The sequence below is a fragment of the Ascaphus truei genome, chromosome 3, assembly GCF_040206685.1.
Source record: "Ascaphus truei isolate aAscTru1 chromosome 3, aAscTru1.hap1, whole genome shotgun sequence".
Classification (NCBI taxonomy): Eukaryota; Metazoa; Chordata; class Amphibia; order Anura; family Ascaphidae; genus Ascaphus; species Ascaphus truei.
This window is the reverse complement of record NC_134485.1, coordinates 338087905-338102617: the sequence shown is the minus strand read 5'-3', so window position 1 is coordinate 338102617 and position 14713 is coordinate 338087905. Positions and strand designations below refer to the sequence as shown.

Below are 14713 nucleotides of genomic sequence, written 5' to 3'. Positions count from 1 at the left end.
AAATAACTTTCATCACAGTCCAATCAAATTCAGAACAACCTGCAATGCATGCGGAATTAGTTTGTTTTAGTTTTATTAATCAGTCTAAAAGGATATTGCACATTTTTGCTCAGGTTGGTATAAAATTAAGTACAGATTAAGGTATTTTAGAATATCTCCCCCTAAAGTGTGATAGACACAATCAGTCATTAATGACTACTAAGGGGCTTTATCTAGATCAACAGACCCAGCCAATCAGGAATTTCCTAATAATAAGCGCCAAACTGTATTTATTTTTTAGTCTTCACACACATTTTGATTTTTTTTCGGCATAGTTCCAGGTGTCTCAACACAGCGAGCATGGTACACTGCAGGGGAAATTGTTTTGGACATGAGCACTAAAATAAACAATGCTGTGAACCTTTACAAATCCACAAAACATGGATTTCCTAACTTACAGCCAGCAGCTCTATGCACAATATACTGTTTAATCCTGGGGATGGAAAATATAAAACCAGTGGGATGCCATTTGTTTTATTGCTCTGTACTCATTAAAGCAACCTTCTGTTTGTAATGTTAAAGAGCTTTTATTCTGCACTGGGCCTGTATGCCCCCTCAAACATTTGCATTCTCTGACTTACTGTATGTGACGGTGAGGGGGTACCAGGCTCACTAATAAAGGTCAAGCCCACTTGATTGCCCCTGATCGATGTTTTGGTGTCCTAGAGTGTCAGCTCTTGACCCTGACTGTTGTATATGTACTTCCATGCATTGTATGTAAAATATGCGACAATAAAGATTTAAGTATCTTTTGCCTTTCCAGGAGTGCTAACCAGTGGAGATTCCCAGGCTATGAGTTTCAGGGTGGACTTTGCGGTAAAAGTGTTGTCGGATTGTGTCTAGATATTCGGGGTCCAGAGTTGCTGGCCACTCAAAAAATGTATCCGGGAACCGAGTCAGATTCCCGGGTACATGTAGACACAGACCCCCAGACAAAGCCCTCCCTGGAAAGCAATTATGCGGCTCACCGCCAGGATGCCCTGCTTCAGCACAGACAAGAAAGGTAAAAGAGGGCATAGGGATATGCGTATCCCCGGTTTAGTCAGGTGTCTGGGTTAGGGGGAGTCCCCCGCAGTATATGCCCAAATACCCGGACCTGGTATAGGGGTTTGGAGTGTCTCCAACCATCCATACGGTTGCAAGAGTGAAATTATTTCTAAGTCCAGCTTCGGTACAATAGAAACCGAAAATAGAAAAATAAGGGGAGCGCAGATCAGCAATAGAACAACAACAATATACAAGTAAGTAAGAAGCACTATACTAATGGCTGAGAGTCAGAGATGATAGAGTAAGGTAAGTGTATTACTACAAATACTCACACGGGCCTGTGTGAGCAGATGCCTCTTGGGGCTTAACTCTGTAGAAGGTCTTTTCCTGGAGTCACACACCTTCCTCTTTGCTGCTGGTGGGCACACGAATCCTCAGGATGTTCAGTTGCCCCCGGAGTGGAAGAAAGGAACCAAAGGTGGGTGTCAATATATACACAGATGTAAACTCATAGGGGGATAATAAATAATCTCCGAGAAGACAATGGATATATATATGTATATGTATGAACAAATACTCACACGGGCCAGTGTGAGTTAAAACCCATAAGGGTTTAACTTTAAGGGGAATTGATCTGCTCTTCGTTGTTCCAACAGCAAATGCTGTGCACAGGTCTCAATATCTCCAAGGATCCCCCCGGAATAGATGGAGAGTCCAAATAAGATGAATAGTAATTTACTAATAGTCATAGAAACTTTAAAACACGTACAGTGAATCGGCGGGTGTAGACAGTCTGTGAAGGTGCTCTCCTTGCTGTCAGCTCCTTCTCTCCGGCATCTGCAGCACGCCGGAGCATTGGAACGCACGATGGTGTCTGGAACGCACCCCTCACTTTCTGACTACGGAAGCCTCCGATGGACAAAAAACATCAACAGCTACAGGATCGAGCAACGCGTTTCGCTTGCGTCATCAAGTTTCCTCAGGCTCAGGCTCGGAGATTATTTATTATCCCCCTATGAGTTTACATCTATGTATATATTGACACCCACCTTTGGTTCCTTTCTTCCACTCCGGGGGCAACTGAACATTCTGAGGATTCGTGTGCCCACCAGCAACCAAGAGGAAAGTGTGTGACTCCAGGAAAAGACCTTCTACAGAGTTAAGCCCCGAGAGGCATCTGCTCACACAGGCCCGTGTGAGTATTTGTAGTAATACACTTACCTTACTCTATCATCTCTGACTCTCAGCCATTAGTATAGTGCTTCTTACTTACTTGTATATTGTTGTTGTTCTATTGCTGATCTGCGCTCCCCTTGTTTTTCTATTTTCGTTTTCTATTGTGGGAGAAAAGGATATCTCCCAGGAAGGGTTTGAGCAGCAGACGGGGGATCCCCAGGTGTGTATTTCCATGAAGAAGGAGACACAGGGGTTCCCTTAACTGGTAATATCATTTTCCATTTATATTTCTATCCACTCTATTAAAGGTGATTAGTTTATTCTATAGAGAGCACCCGGTTACCCTTCGGTACAATAGAAGCAACTCTGAAACTTAACCTAAGAGTTATTCGAAGCAACTTTTTAGTAGACTTCTTATAGGAAGGTCTAGCAGCTCTGAAAAGAGATCTAGCTTTTCAGTAGATCCTAGGGGACGAGGGACTTAGAAGAAGTTTGTGAGAGTTTGTATTAACATCGTGTATAAGGGTATATATATTTTATGCACTGCATACAGAATGAGCTGCGGAATTTCCAAGTCCCTGGTTCCGAGAGACCAGATGGCCACCAGGCTTGGTGCCACTGAGTCTGCTCGGGTCCCAGACTTGAAAGTCTCGGAGATGCCAAGGTGTTAGGGCGGGCGGAGTACCAGAGTTATCCTTGAGTACCCACGTCCTGACATGAATAAGGGCTATCCGGCGACCATTTGCCGCCCCAGACTCTGAGGAGCCTGGCCCAGTGGGTGGGTTCAATATGCTAAGTGGCAGAGGTGCCAGGTTGGTGCATGCCCTTTTGCAGAATTGAAAGCCGTGCCCGCCCAGCTTCAGGGTACCGGCAATCGCTGATAGGCTGGTAGAAATTGTACCACGCTCTGATTGGTTGAGGTATTCTGAGAATGGGACTGAAATCCTATAAGAAACCTAGCAGCCAATCAGCTCAGGAGATTCTAAGTGCCAAGACAGCAGAGGCAAATTCGAAATAATCAAAAGATGCACTGTGAAAAATAGCAGCGAGTCGGCTTCAAGGATTTTGAGCTGAAACATTTTCTAAGTCCCAACTTCAGCCCCACATTACAGTAAGTGAAGCTTCACTTCACCGCATATCATGAAAAATTGCACTCTACCACATACCATGGAAAGCTTCAACCCATTGCACACCATGAGTAGCTTTAACCACACCGCACACTATGAGAAGCTTCACCCCACCGCTCAAGATGAGAAATGCCCCCCCCCTACGCAAGATAAGAAGTCGTAAGAGAAGGAGCTCCCCCCGCACAAGATGAGAAGATTCTCTCCACCGTATAAGATGAGATGCTTTTCCCCCTCCCCCACAAGATGCAGCTCTTCTCCCATCCCACCCCCTTGCACAAGATGAGATTCGGCTTATGAGAAACTGCTCCCCACTGCACAAGATGAAAATCTTCTCCCCGACCACACAAGAGAAAATGTGCTTGTCACTTAAGTGTATCTGTGTGTCAACTGTAACTGATCAGTACAAACAGCATACAATGAAGCTACACAACAAGGTCACTGAGATAGTTAATTTCGACTGCCATATACTTTGTCATGGCTATTTCTGTGGTTGCTGTAAATAATAGACTATTAGTTTTCCTTTGTTTTACAATGTAGATACAGTACATATATCATTCTGTTTTCAGATGTAGCACCAAAACATAAGCAACTAAGCAATTAGTTGAGGCCATAGCAAGTTCAGGGCCCCACAGATCATTCTAAAACAAGATGTATCCCATTTAAATGCAGCCTTTGTGTTGCTAAGAGGGTTAGCAATGGCTTTTTTTCCAGATGCCCTGCAGGTCCTTCTGGCTGCAAAGAAGTTATCCCATTAAGTGTGCCTGATATAGTACCTACTGACCTAAAATTCATACTGTGGTGCTGCATAACATAACACTTGCGTCAAAGGAAGGGGGGCTTTTAAAGATCATCTCAAAAGATACTGAATAGGTTACCATGGGGTTCCTCTATATAAAAGTAGAAGGAGGGACATCAGCATTTAGAAACAGAGCCAGGGAGTCCATATGTTTTTTTTGTCATGTGGCTTATAAATCTCTATTCATGGCAGTGACTTTATTGGGCAGGGCTTACATTGGACAAGTTTTCCAGGTCCTGTGTATTTTGGAGAGTTATTCTCACCTCGATTTGGGGTGGGGAGGTCCGACTTTCAATCTTGGATAGGGTTTGCCCTATAAAATCCCACGATCTCTCTGGTGTATATATAGTGTTGTTCCCCCATGCATATTTAATATGTCTGCCACTGGGGGAAGCGTCTATGTAAAGTTCCTACAAAGTGGTATAACTTTGGAGGTACTGTAGATGAATGCCACTGCAATTAGAGTCCTGTAAATCATATAATCATATGCAGCCCATCTCCAAATGGCCCATTAAAAGTGGCAGGACTACTTAACAACTAAAGTTTAAAAGGAAGGAACTCTTACCCTAACGGATCATGCCCTCTTCTCGCCTCAGGTAAAAACCATCTCTAAAGCCTCTCATTGAAGCCTTTGCTGTGTGTATTATAGTATATGCAAGTGATATAATGCTAGGTAAAAAACATATTTGAATGCTGTTTTCTTTCTACCCCTAATCAAATTAAGCTTTGACACCTAGGCAGGGAACACCCTGTGTAGAAAACCATCTGTTTGAATGTGCCTCAGATGTGCTAATTAAGCAGACAGAACCAAACTGTCAGGTGACTTTTTAGGCCAATATAAACCCAGTCAGAACAGCTAGTCTGCCTGCAGCCCATCTCCAAGTGGCCCATTATAAGTGGCAGGACTACTGAACAACTGAAGGTTAAAAGGAAGGACAAAAGTAGTGGACACCCCCAACTGGCCCTGATTCCTGCATTTCAACTACGCTGGAAAGGAGGATATCATCTATACCAGACTGCATCATTACGGCTGTGATGCTGCCTTTACCATTTATATTTGCTGTGACTTCACCTCTTCTCAAATTATGCACTTCTTTTTACCAGCCTCAGTATGTCTCTAACTCTATTCATATATCTCCATCTCCTTCCTTCACCACTTCTCTGTTCACATGAACTCCTTTCTTACCTGTGTCCTCTGACACCACACAGCTATATCCTCTGCACTAAAAAACACCCTTACAAATCATCCTCACACATCCTTTTTCTATCCATGCTTCTCCTCCTTGCTTCTGGGGATATCTCTCCCAATCCTGGTCCCTGCCTTATTCCTACTTGCGCTCGTCCTCGCCTGCCAATTGCAACCTCTACTCCTTCTGTTGTCAACCCCTTCAACCTCATACCCATCCCCTGCCACCCTCCCTCCTCTCTCCCTTTCTCCTGTGCACTTTGGAATGCTTGCTCCCTTTCTAACAAGTTCCTCTCTGTGCATGACTTCTTTCTCTTTCACTGCTCCTATTTGCTATAACTGAGACCTGGCTCACTTAGTCTGACTCTGCTCTGGAAGCTGCCCTCTCTTATGGTGGCCTTTCTTTCTCCCAAACTCCGCGCCCTGATGGCAGGGGTGGAGGCGTGGGGCTCCTGCTCTCCTCTCTCTGCTGTTACCGAACCCTTCCAATTCCTCCCTCTCTTGCTTTTCCCCCCTTTGAGGCTCATTTCTCTCCTCTCCCTGTCCATGTGGCGGTCACCTATCGCCCACCTACCTATACTCATCCCCCTTCTGCCTTTCTCTCTCACTTTGAATCCTGGCTCTCGTTCTTTCTCTCCTCAGACGCCCCTGTTCTTCTCCTTGGGGACTTCAATTGCCACATTGATGACCCCTATCTCCCTTGGGCTTCCTGCTTTCTCTCTCTAACTTCTTCTTTTGGCCTTCAACAGTGGACTGCAGCCAGCACCCACAAGGATGGCCACTACTTAGACCTGTTTTCACTAAAAACCTCTCTCTCCGATTTCTCCATTTCCCCCTTTCCGCTCGCTGACCATCACCTCATCTCATTCTCTCTATCTCGCTTCTCCCCTTCTCCACCTCCATCTACCCACCGGTTCTGCAGAAATCTGTGCTCTATTCACTTACCTGACTTTGAGTCCACTTTACGCTCCTCCCTCTCCTCTCTCACCTCTGCTACAGACCATGACAACCTGGTCAGGAACTACAACTCTGCCTTGTCCTCCTCTCTTGATCTACATGCCCCGCTTTCTCTCTGCCGCACTCGCCCTTCTAACCCTAGACCCTGGCTAAATTCCCACACGCGCATGCTGCGTTCCTCCACTCGTTCCTCTGAACGCCTCTGGAGGAAATCTCATACTCTCGCAGACTTCCTTCACTACAAATTTATGCTATCCTGTTTCAACTCTGCCCTCTCGCAAGCTAAACAAGCCTACTTTTCTTCACTAATCAACATGCACAAGTCTAACCCACGCCGACTGTTCTTTGTCTTTGATACTCTACTCAAACCACCCTCAGCTGCCTCTCCTTCCTCCATCTCCACTCAGGACTTTGCTGACTATTTTAAGGAAAAGGTGGAATCCATATGTCAGAACATCCCCTCTGTTTCTTCCTCCCATCCTACACCTCTTCCTAACTCTCCTGCCTTCCTTGACTCTTTTTCCACTGTCTCAGAGGAGTATGTGTCACTGTTGATCGCCTCTTCTCCCTCTACCACCTGCCCTCTTGAACCCATTCCCTCCCATCTCCTAAAACCTCTTGGTCCTACTATAGTCCCTACACTCACACATTTTTAACTCCTCCCTCTGCTCTGGAACCTTTCCATCCTCCTTCAAACATGCAACAGTTATACCATTACTCAAAAACAGCAAGCTTGACCCTACCTGTCTCTAACTATTGACCTGTCTCCCTCCTGCCTTTTGCCTTGAACGTCTTGTATTCTCTCGCTTGCTCCATTTTCTCAACACCTATTCTCTCCTAGACCCTCTACAATCTGGCTTCCGCACTGCTCACTCCACGGAAACAGCCCTCACTAAAATAACTGACGACCTCCATGCTGCCAAAGACAGAGGTCATTACACTCTGCTCATATTACTCGACCTCTCTGCAGCATTTGACACCGTGGACCACCCTCTTCTCCTTCACATTCTCCATACTCTTGGCATTCGGAACAAAGCTCTATCCTGGATCTCATCCTACCTCTCCCATCGTACTTTCAATGTCTCTTCTGCTAACACCTCCTCCTCCTCTATTGGTCTCTCTGTGGGGGTAACCCAGGGCCCTGTACTGGGACCTCTTCTCTTTTCTCTGTAAACACTCTAGGTGATCTAATAACATCTTTTGGGTTTAAATATCACCTCTATATGCTGACGACACACAAATGTACTTTTCAACACCCGACCTTACACCTGCTGTTCAAACCAAAGTTTCTGAATGTCTCTCTGCTATATCATCCTGGATGGCCCTCCGCCGCCTTAAACTCAACATGGCTAAAACAGAGCTCCTCATACTTCCTCCCTAACCTGGCCCTACTACCTCCTTCCACATGACTGTTGGAACTACAATCATTCACCCAGTAGCCCAAGCACGCTGCCTAAGGGTCACACTCGACTCCTCTCTCACATTCGCCCCTCACATTCAAAACATTTCTAAAACCTGTCGCATTTTCCTCCGCAATATAACTAAGATACGCCCTTTCCTCTGTTACTCGACTGCTAAAACTCTCACTCAGGCCCTCATTCTCTCCCGTCTTGATTACTGTAACCTCCTGCTGTCTGGCCTTCCTGCCTCTCACCTGTTTCCCCTACAAATCTATCCTAAACGCTGCTGCCAGAATCACTCTACTCTTTCCTAGATCTGTCTCAGCATCTCCCCTCCTGAAATCCTTCTCCTGGCTTCCGATCAAATCCCGCATCTCACACTCCATTCTTCTCCTCACTTTTAAAGCTTTACACTCTTCTGCCCCTCCTAACATCTCAGCCCTAATTTCTCGTTATGCACCATCCAGACTCTTGCGTTTTTCTCAAGGGTGTCTTCTTTCTACCCCCTTTGTATCTAAAGCCCTCTCCTGCCTTAAACCTTTCTCACGGACTGCCCCACACCTCTGGAATGCCCTTCCCCTCAGTACCCGACTAGCACCCTCTCTATCCACCTTTAAGACCCACCTTAAGACACACTTGCTTAAAGAAGCATATAAATAGCACTGTGTATATTCTGAACACATGATACATAAAGTTTGGCCCCTGCAGACGCACTTACCAGAACTCCCTCCTACTGTCTCGGTATGTTCTCCCTACCTACCAATTAGACTGTAAGCTCCTCGGGGCAGGGACTCCTCTTCCTTAATGTTACTTTTATGTCTGAAGCACTTATTCCCATGATCTGTTATTTATATTATCTGTTATTTATTTGATTATCACGTGTATTACTACTGTGAAGCGCTATGTACATTAATGGCGCTATATAAATAAAGACATACAATACAATACATTAGTAAGCCATCTTGTTTTATAATATTTTATGGCCTTCCAAATGGAATAAGACAATTATTATTTTTGACAGTTGCATGCGTTTCTCGCTGTTTCCAGTGCTCAAAATCCGCCGCCTCATGGCACTTACATATGCCGTCCTCCTCCTTCCTGCCACCCTCCTCCTCCTTCCGATTCGTAGAGTCAACAAACACCGGATGGCACACGGCGTCTCGTTACCATGGTAACTCGAATTCATGATGTAATTTGATGCCGTGACGTCACATTGCCATGGCAATGAGACGCCATGTGATGCCACGTTGGTGACGTTCACTGCATCATTTGACGCTGCGAATCGAAAGGAGGAGGGCGGCAGAAAGGAGACAGCAAGAAGGCACTCGGTATATGTAAGTAACTTCCCATCAGGTCCAATAGGCCCGAGAGCGCGCCCGAAAATTTTGCTGACCTAGGCCGGGCCTAATGGGAAATGCCACTGCCAGTGCTTCTATACTGGTAAAACATTGCTTTGCAAACAATACTCTAAGACAAGGGTGCACAAACTGGGGGGCATGAGATATTTTTTTAGGGGGCGCGGGGGTTACAGAGGCCATGCGCTCTTTCCCATTTAAATTAAATGCCAGGGGACCGCGCGAAGCCTCTGTAACTAACTTATCGTGAATCAGCTGGCTTTGGGCGACGCGTCGCCATGGCAATGCGGCTTCAAATAATGCCGTGGGGTCATGGGACGTAATGCACATCACCCAGCGGCATAATTTGATGCCAGCACACAGGTGTGGGGGGGCTTGAGCACTGGCGGAGAGCAGGCAGGGGTGCACAGTACCAGAAGTTTGCGCACCTCTGCAAGTCTAAGATGTTGTGGTAGCATTACGTTTGGTGGACCTAAATGTGTAACATGAAATGAGTAGGTTTTACCGGCCATGAACTTCCGTAACCCAGGCTGTGCTGAAAAGCTGTGTAATACGGCAGGCATAAGCTCATAGGGGTCAATGTTAAAAAGGACATGAAGTTAAAGATGACAGTGTGTGCTCATTTACATTTACTGTCCCAGAATCCCTGGCTGCAGTAGAAGCGTTGCATGATCTGTCTGAGACATGTGAATGTGCTCACAAGTGATCTTTTTATTTGCTGCACATTAAAGGAGCAATCCATGCCGGTTTTTTCTTCCCATTACAGGATTAAAGCAGAGGGTCTCTAGAGCTGAACCCATTGATTTCAGCTCCGGGGACCCCCTGCTTCCAGAGATACTTCTGAATTAGATGCTGGTATCTCCTGCAGTTATCAGTTTAAAGCTCCCGCGTCACATGGGCCAATAGGAATCCACACTGGGTGACGTCATGTCTTCTATTAGCCCGCAGGGCCTGGGAGTTTTGGAAAAAGCGGCCATAATGTGAGTCCTGGAGCGGCTACCGGCACCCACTAAGGAGGTATGTATCTCCGAAAGCAAGGGTCCCAGAAGCGGAAATTCACAGGGTTCAGCTCTGGAGACCCCCTGCTCACAATCATGTATTAAAAATGTAAAAAATAAAAAATGTACAAAAAAAAAATTACAAATGGCGTGGATTGCCGCTTTAAATGAAATATTTACACAAATTCATATTTGGTTGAATTAATTCTATGTTTTAAATGCTTTAATTAGCATTTGGACTTATAGTTCTGTAATGTGTGTGGGGGGGGGGAGAGAGGGAAGCATAGTATTATAATCTACAGGATCTGGTGGGAAAAAAAGTACATGATTTGTCTCGGTTTACAATAAGCATATTACAATTATTGTGGCTTGAAAATTCTTAGCACTAAAAACCTCTGTACCACCCAGAGATACAAACACAATCAGCTCTTAAAGGGTTAATCTCTGGCACAGAACTGTCACGGTAAATTGGCATATTGAGAACACTATCAGGTTTGGAGAGAGAGAATCTGAACTTTTAACAAATCAGCACGGATAGAAAAACAGAACTCAAAGAAACATCACTTTCTGCACGAACACTGTGTGGGCTGGAGTTTAATAACAGTGACTGTGAAAATAATAGGAGAAATCAATGATGGATGAGTGACTATTACACATAATCCTGGTTAGAAAACAAAAGTACATTTCAAGCGGTCTTCTCAAATTGGTTTGCAATTTCACATTTAGAGCACTACTTTTCTACATTTACAGCCCAAGTCTAATAACAAAGGAGTACTTTTTTATTATTATTACTTTAGTCGAATCTTTTGATAACAAATGAGTCAAGCCTGCTAACCTCATCAAGGTAAACTCCAAATATAGCAGGTACCTACACGGAATGAATACAGTGTCTTATTTTTTTATGGACATTGGTGAAATATGTCAAAGTGCCCAAAGGGTTAAATGAACGAAGCATAATGCTTTTTGTGATTTAGTGCAATTAAATAACAGGCATAAACCAGTAACAAAGTCCCATTATTCTGAAGGAAAACTGCAAGTGCACAAATTCCCTAGTGAAAAACAATACATACACATATTTCTCTTATTTCTGTCAGCCAGAGGCACCGCCCCCTCTTTAGTGGAGAGTGAAGTTTAGACTAACACGGAGGTGTAGTGTATATATATATATATGTATATATATATATATATATATATATATATATATATATATATAGTGTGTGTGTGTGTGTGTGTGTGTGTGTGTGTGTGTGTGTGTGTGTGTGTGTGTGCTGCCATTAACCTTTTATTTTTGCTTTTCTTTGGTCTAACTGTAGTGCTAGTGGGTTAAATGTCTAAATGATCACAATCATTACAATAAAAAAAATCAAGCATGAAATAATTAAAAATTGTATCAAATGGTATGTGACAGACGGCATAATTGAAATAGACATCCCTATCTAGGGCATTTAATTTTACTTTCCAGTCAGGCCCTTCACTAACATTTAGGAGGCTGAACATGTATGGGGATGAACACCTGACTGCAATACAAAATGCCAATGCTGCATTGCCCGGTAATGCAGCACCTCTTCCCTGCCAACCTTACCTTTTCATCCCTGAAGAAACGAATCTCATCTAGTTTTATTTTTTTCTAATAGTTTCATTAAACTGCAAGACACAGAGACATATACAACACAGCGCTTCTCAATGACCTCCACACAAGGTGACATTTAGAGGAGAGGACCAGCAGGAAAATTCAGATACATGATGAAACCCTCAGTTCCTATCTGTCATGGAAAAAAGGATCATGCCACCGGTGATTTTCAACACAATGAGGCCCACGTAATAAGATCCAATTTTAATTTATGCTGTGTCAACATGTTTGTGATATAAAGTGGTGTAAACCTTTTACAAACTGTGCATCATCTTTCTGAAAGCGTCATACAAATAACACATTGTCTGTATGCATTTTTAATCATTGAGTCATATTGAATACCTAAATGATACATACTGTATACAGTAATTCAGTTTGAATTAAAATTGTATTTTGAATGCATCCCTACAGTAGTGTTCAAAAATATAAATTGTGTAATTATTATTTATGATAGCCATACTGTGAAAATAGGAACCTATATTATGAAACATCCATGCTGCATCAAATACATTTTTGGCTAATACAAAGCAACTTAAGTCTGCACTAACACTTATGGTTCTTCTTAGGGTTTACCACAAGTTGAACAACAATTTTGATACGCGGTCTCCCTTTTTTTAGGCATACAAACTTTATTTTTTAGTATATACTGTTTACATCTATACACTTAGCGCAGTCCAGTTCTATGCGCCAAAAAAATGGAAAAATAAAAACGGTTTGATGCTGATGGCGCAGATGGAGACATTTTTGGTTAATACATAGGTGCACTCAAGCGCAATTCAACCACTGGATGCCTGCCACTTCCGTGTCATGTGAGCGCTTATAGAGTAATCACGTGACGCGGCTGTGCCCGGATGCTGGAAAACGGAAGTGGATAGATCTCTCCTTACATTTTGATCAGACTGGATGCTGTGTCGGAGCAGTTAGCCCTATCACATCCTACCAAACTAGCCAGTACCCATGATGTACCCGGGATGTCATAAGGGCCCCTGGTTGATACCATACCAGGTACTTCACAAGGGCACTCTAAAGGTTATAATGAGATTATTGTGCCCCATTGTATGAAAAAAGATTGTAACTACAGATGCAGCGGCCGTTATTAGAACAAATCACGGCGCCGTTTTCGTGTGCGCTGCTGTACTCCACGCGGCATTAATGCCGCCAATCGCCCCAGGCACACGTGTTTATCACGGCTGCTTTGTTTGAATTTCATGGATTGTGTGCAATTAAATGCAATGAAATGAATGAATTGTAATGTGTACAGTACTGTGCTACTGTGTCCATTTCAGTGTTTAAAAGCCAGAACACTAAAATGCCATTTTCTGCACTCGCGTCTTAAGGCGGTACGGTTGGAAGAAATCCCGCGCCATGACATGGGTATTCCGAGGTATACACCGCGTGAAGTGTTTCAATAACGGCCGCTGCATCTGTATAACAGGACCTGAGATACAATACTTTGCAGTTGTGATCCTTTTCATTGGTTCAACATAGGTGTACATTGATGCTGAGCCTTAGGGTGATTCTCCAGATGCCAGTGCTGAATTTGACTTTCACCTGCTAAGCAACATACATCTTCACTCAGAGATGCTCAACAGCAGCACTGAGTATATTTTAGGCAAGACTGGATTCAAGTTGAATGAATTACAGAACAACAAGATCCTCTGTTGAACAAAAAGCTAGTGTGCAACATTCTCTCTGTACTATGTTTTGATTGATGTAATGACATGTAAAAGGTTTCACAAACTGCAATCTAGTTTTCTCTGGGATAACTGCAGCTACTATAACTATATTTATAGCATTGGTATCATATTTCCATTAGCATCACCAATCTAGTTTACTGTGCAGCTTCACCAGCTCTCTGCACTGCAGTGAGTTACAGACCCATTTACATAAGCAGATGTCCATCATCTACCAACCCAAAATATTTGCATCTGTTCCCTCTGCCTTATTTCCGCAGTCATAATGCCTCTCTACCCTTTTAAATACCGCGGCCCCCTTCATCGCTTCAGTTTTCACTGCGACCCATAGGTCCACCAATATCCTTTAAAAAAAAAACCTGCTAAGAGAGAAGCATGCAACAAGGGAAGTCATTAGCCTCCCCTGCATTAACCTCCCGTACATTAACCTCCCCTGCCACCTTCTTTGTGGCTCTGGGTAGCAGAAGCTAGGTGGGATGAGCTGCACAGAGCGTGATGTACCTGGTAGCTCAGGGCACACTCAGGCTCATTGCTTCCTGCAGGCATGGCTGACGCGCTCTGCTGGTGCTCTCGCCTCTCTGGCTGTTGATGTGCTTCCCAGCACCTTGTCCTTCAGGATGCTCAAAGGTTATGCGATCGCCTCCCCTTAATCCTGTCTCCCCCACTGGTGGAAAGGGGCTGCTTGGCTCCGCTTCTGGTGCTGCTTCCCGCTCTCCTCTGACTGCAGGGCTCACTCAGCTACCGCTCAATCCCTGGCTGCAGCCTCCCATCCTATCTGCAAACAGCTGGAGAAAAAGCCGGGCGGGCCAATAACCAGCATGGGAGGGAGAGAGTCAGCGCCAAACAGAGCCCGGCCGCCGGGGGTCCCGGCCCGGAGAGAACAGCAGCGATGATGCTCAGGGATAGAAAGGCGGTGCAGAGAGAAAGCAGGTTTCAAGCCTTTCAGTATCAGCAGCGTGAAGAAGACGTAGTACCGGACAGAAGCAAGGAAGCAGGTACCCAGCAACCCAATGCTACAAGAGGAAGAAAGGGGTATGTCAGGCAGTGGCAGCTGTCAATGCAATCCACACCCCCAGACATAATTGGCTTACAATGAGCTGTGTAACCGAAGCCTGCTACGCCGCGCCTCCTTGAAGTCACTAGCCTCGCCTCCTTTTTTTAAAAGGAGAATGTGCTGCGTTTCTGGGGAAGCTCTGGCAGAGGCTGAGAGAAAGAGCAACCCCTTTTTTATTGCAGCATGCAAACCCTCTGGTTATCTCATGATGTCATTGCCTAAAGACCGTCAGGAACAATTATGGAAGGGTAACATGACGCTTGGCCCAAGGAGCCATGAGGAACAGGTGGGGTTGGGTTGGGGATGTTAGATAT

The 14713-nt window shown here is 44.6% G+C and overlaps 1 protein-coding gene across 1 annotated transcript in view; it reads right to left on the bottom strand.

The window, feature by feature from the left end:
• The window catches only part of SLC4A8 (solute carrier family 4 member 8), a 423930-nt gene extending 409500 nt beyond the window's left edge, over nt 1-14430 (bottom strand). The window contains exon 1 of the mRNA XM_075591636.1: nt 13847-14430. Coding sequence (XP_075447751.1) covers nt 13847-13891 — 45 coding nt within the window. The 5' untranslated portion in view covers nt 13892-14430. The remainder of the gene's footprint in view (nt 1-13846) is intronic.
• Between the last annotated feature and the right edge of the window lie 283 nt (nt 14431-14713).